We start from the raw sequence: 4,891 nt of genomic DNA, 5'->3' as shown, positions 1-4,891 counted from the left end.
TAATGATGGACACGAATAACAAGATGACAAGACACAAAACGCTACAATGTAAGTTGTTTGCTTAGGTTCTAATCGCTATGTGCGCTTCCAACTAATCTGTTCGTTTTCCTCTTCTTTAAACAAATTCGCTTTTGTACACCGATTTAATTAGAGAAATAATTTAGGTCGATTCATACATGGGAAACTTGAAATTAACTTCGAAATAAAATCTCTGATAAGGCTTTGAGAGCGAGAAAGGTTCTTAAAAGAATGACAAAAGTAACTGCAAATTACAGGTGTTCAAGCAGTTTTTGTTTGTACGAGATTATCTTACTATGTACCTTGACATATATAGTGATAATAAACGTCAAGTATTACTAGATACCTAAGAAACCACATGTTATTCCATGTAAAATTAATATAATGTTATCGTTTATTTATCAACATTGGCCTCGCTCGTAGAAATAATGGAAAAAAAATTATCTTAGTTCCATGCTGCATGAAGTAATAATCGCTCTAATAGTCGCGCGACGAATATTGTACAGCATATCTATAACGGGACCGCCTACATCACATAAAGCTATTATAATATATAAATATAACATTTCTCCCTTAACTTGCATGCCCCTTTCTTCACAATTCTTCACCTCGACTCACTCAATTTTCTTTAGCATTATTCTTCAGTCGTACCCTTCATCCCCTCGTTTAGAAGTACATTCTTTTGCTACGTCTACTTCCACTTTGCCGTTCATACAGTACGTTGAATCTATTCAGGTAAACATTAATTGTGTCGCAGCATTTTGTTAGCGTTCCAAGGAACGTCTGAAGCGCGACATCGTTACATTGGTTGAAATACTCTTCCCGGAAGTGCGGGCTTTCAACAACCGGTAACTGCCGACAAAGATTGAAGACCTCGCGGAGGATCACCCAATTAGGCACCAGTTCCCTTCGCTCTACTGCTTTGACGTACGCCTGAATTATCTGCAAGACAAAGAGAATGCAATTACAGGGCGAATTATATATTTTGAGTTTGACCAACGCTTCAGCTACAAACGTGAACGTTTGCCACTAGTGCCGAACAGGAGCGCCCAGAAATGATTATTTTGCCATTGAGCTACCGAGATACGAAAAAAAATTTTGGAGGAAAAATAGTTTGGCCTAGCCTTTTTAATCCTTGTTTATGTTTTCGCACTCTTTCATTACTTCTTTCACGACTGTCACTTATGCACAAATCAAATCCATCACGACTTGCTTTTCTCGCGCGCCCCAGCAAACTGCCATTTTCATAACAGCACGTAAGTTACATCGCGAATGAATGACAACGAGCATTAAACTAACCTTTACACGTTCGTAGAGCATCTTTATAGCACTGTGTTGTGTCCGAAGATGTTGTGAGGCCAGCGAACCCTCACCACTCTCCGCTATCGATACCCGGGCCATATTATCTAGCCCAATTCGTTCCGCCTCTTCCGTAACGAGTGAGCATGGAAGTGGTACAAATAACATAGTTGGCTCCTAAAAAACAAAGCAAATGTAACACTCATACTCCAAGTTATCTTTCGAGTCAAGCATGCGATGAAACCTAATTTCCATTGTTTTTATGTTAGTGAACGCTAATATCGAAATGTACCTGCGCGTGAGACCATCTGGCCTCTGAGAGTTGTCGCTGAAATAACTGAACCACATAGTTTCATGCGATGTAAGGCTGCAATTACGTTCGAAGAAATGTAAACAGTTTTTTGATGAACATTATTTCGTCTATATGCTGTCTCAGTGGCAGAAAGACATCTAAGAGATAACGATTGCTAGACCACTATTTCTCATCAGTCACATCTATCGACCTCATAGGCCTTATATACAATTCAATACGTAGTAACCTATTCACTGTTTTGTTTTACCTCCCCCAGTATATCTCCAAATTACCATATCTGTGTTACGCCCTCAATGAAAAAGAAACCCTAATATTTTTCATTAAAGCCGCACGAATGCAATGTGAATAGTAATTATTGAAGGCGTCGTCATAATAGAGACGCAAATTGTAAGATATTACACGCATGGAAAACAACAGTAAAAATTGTAATGAGCTACCCTTTTCTGTGCGAGATATAATCCTTTCTTAAAACAGCGGACAGCATGTCTACAACCGGTTTTGAGCCAGTGAGGGAAGCTTAGCGGTCGCCAGCTTCCCAGGGAGTAACTAATTAAATGAAAAGAAACATGCGTTTAACTATTGTGATGAGTGCTCTTGAATAAACGTTTTTGTATAAAATAACAACCGTACATAGAGAAACATTGTCTGGCAAAGATATGTATGAATGTTATGTATTTTGTCACCTCTATTTTACCTACCTAGCCTGATAACAGTCTGTCATAGTCTGTTATTATAGCCTAATTTTTTACTCACCAATCGCTGGTTTACATGCAACGTACACTTGGGATGTTTTAGGTCTTAACAAAAACAAATCGCTAAGCTGTTGTGATTTAGATGATATTTCAAAGTACCAACAACGGAGGATTATGAAGTCGATAACTAATAATTATGATGTGATTTTGTATAGATTTATAATACTAACTGAAATTTTATAGTAGCAGGAGTGTTGAGAGCTACTTGGCATGGTGGAGACCAACTTAATTTTTAAAAATTAAAGGTGGTTGAAGTGACATGTAATGAGACTTATGTCCAGCAAACGTGACCGTACTATGCCGATTTTGTGACTTAGTTTATCCTCATTACCATGGAAAATTATAGGTGATTCAAATAAAGCCTTAAATCAAAAGTTGTGCCTTCGCAAGGGTTGACCATACAGCGCGTATTCCGCTATTAAAGTGCTATTGCATTCATTTCTACACTGATATATTTACGTACTGTTACTTCTCACCTGGTTAACCATATCAATTACAGACTCAAACATCGAAACAGGTAGTTGGCCGGAACGACGTGTTGCCAGCAAAGGATCAAGTTTTAGTAAAACGGATCCATCGTTAAATTCACATAGTTGCCGATGAACGCGAACATCTGCGGGTGTTGGCTCCCCGCCCGTTGTATACCAGCCCAAAAGTTCTAGATCCTGAAATACCTGCTCAGACGAAAACATTGAAGAAACACTCGTTATTTTTTACTCCAGCAGCGTAGCCTATTCACAAACGCCTGAAGTTAACAATCGCGGCCGTTTGATCTCCCATATATGCTTTCTAAAGACTCTAGCCATGAGACAGCCGTAGGTATATTTTGTTTTTGTCCTACATTAGTTTTTCAATAGTTCATAGGCAACAGTAGCATCTGCATCGCTACCAAAACTATTACTTGCGACTAATATTTGATAAATTTTGTCTACTTATCCTTGTTTGTTCCGCGTACGTCTGCAATGTTCTAGCATGGATGCTATGGCCGAGAAATAAGGCAATACTAATTTTCACATAGTAAAAACCTACCAGCTATTTCCAAAACTATCCTTTCTTACCAGTGGCTTCTTACCTCGCCTCTATTTCCTAGTTGATCAATCACTTCATCAAAATCTGTTCTTGTTTCAGTTCTTGTCATTATGCTCTGTCGGCCTAACCTTTGCGACATCGGCATAGGTCACATTTTTCTTTTCGGATTTTCCAGTTACTACGGCTAGGTCTAGGGAAATCAGTTTCTTATAGTTTGGAGCTTATTCTATGATTGCCTCAATATCTCAAATTTCTAAGATTTCAATTATCAAATATTTTATTTGTATATCAGTGGATAAACCTCTATTCCCGATTTTACCCTTCCTTCTTTTCTTCCTTCTTTTTACGTCTTTAAGTGCCCCTTAAATTTATTGACTATTCAACTAGTGCGCCCTATTTTTTAACTTTTTGTGATTGTCATCGTAAACCAGAGAATATTAGATATTTCCAGTACAAACGCATCGATTCCACTTGCGCTTTGTAGCAACGTGGGTTGACAAAGTATGTTTTAAATTAATCTAAAATAAATAGGGCCACATACTGCGAGGTATTCGATATACTAGCAGATGTGATATCATTGAAGTAGTCATTGTAAAAGTAAAAAATTGTCTTGATAGTTTACTAATACATACGGATAACATGCAATGAAAATTTATGGAAACTGAGTCATATTTTGCCTACCTTTTGTATAACGGCAAATCTCACCAATGAGGGCTTAGTTTGTAGATTAACTCTAATGCCGAGGCATGAGTAGGTGTCACGGATATTCCCTTTTTTTTTTAAACTTAATCTGATATTTAGATCTAATAACTACTGGAAATATATGAATTTATCGAAATATAGTCACACATTTTATTAGGATGAATAATATGTTCAGCCGTTCTTTACTAAATAGAAAACAGCACATTTTTTTCCTGGAGCGGTAAGCTATTACAGTATATATATATAAATTATAACTTTGAGGAGCTCCTTCGAGTCGAAATTACACTCACAACACAATACGGTTACAACACGCTGATAGAGCAGAAGTATTTTCGATATATCAGAGTTAAACAACTAGTTAGAGAAAGTGGGGGAAAAAGTTTTTATAAAAAACACAGGGACATATTATTCAGCATAATACACATACATAGTCAATCACAGTGTCATAAATGGGTACACCTTAAGTATAGACTGACCTGCTTAAACTGTTTTTGTTGATTTTCGAGAAATTCAGGTTTAATAGTGACCATACCATCGCTGTCTTTTTCGCATACAAGTTCAAACGAGTTTGACACTTCGAGTGCTCTACCTTCCTGCTTGCCTAGCAGAGCTCCAACAACCTAGAATAGAGACAAATGGCGTTGTCAAATAAACAAGTGATTCACAACAAACTACCAGAAATCAGTAACATGAATGACACATGCAGATTTATAAAAGAACTTTGACGCATCAATCATAGCCTAAAATACGAAGAGAATAGTTTAGTAAATTGCATATA

The 4,891-nt window shown here is 37.2% G+C and overlaps 1 protein-coding gene across 1 annotated transcript in view; it reads right to left on the bottom strand.

Moving 5' to 3' along the window:
• Positions 1–389: 389 nt before the first annotated feature.
• The window catches only part of CSN6 (COP9 signalosome subunit 6), a 6,155-nt gene continuing 1,653 nt past the window's right edge, over positions 390–4,891 (bottom strand). The window contains exons 3-6 of the mRNA XM_022833780.2: positions 4,590–4,733; positions 2,859–3,056; positions 1,318–1,494; positions 390–960 (exon numbers count right to left, since the gene is read on the bottom strand). Coding sequence (XP_022689515.1) covers positions 685–960; positions 1,318–1,494; positions 2,859–3,056; positions 4,590–4,733 — 795 coding nt within the window. The 3' untranslated portion in view covers positions 390–684. The remainder of the gene's footprint in view (positions 961–1,317; positions 1,495–2,858; positions 3,057–4,589; positions 4,734–4,891) is intronic.

The sequence above is a fragment of the Varroa jacobsoni genome, unplaced genomic scaffold, assembly GCF_002532875.2.
Source record: "Varroa jacobsoni isolate VJ856 unplaced genomic scaffold, vjacob_1.0 scaffold_475, whole genome shotgun sequence".
NCBI lineage: Eukaryota > Metazoa > Arthropoda > Arachnida > Mesostigmata > Varroidae > Varroa > Varroa jacobsoni.
This window is presented reverse-complemented; position numbering and strand designations above follow the sequence as displayed.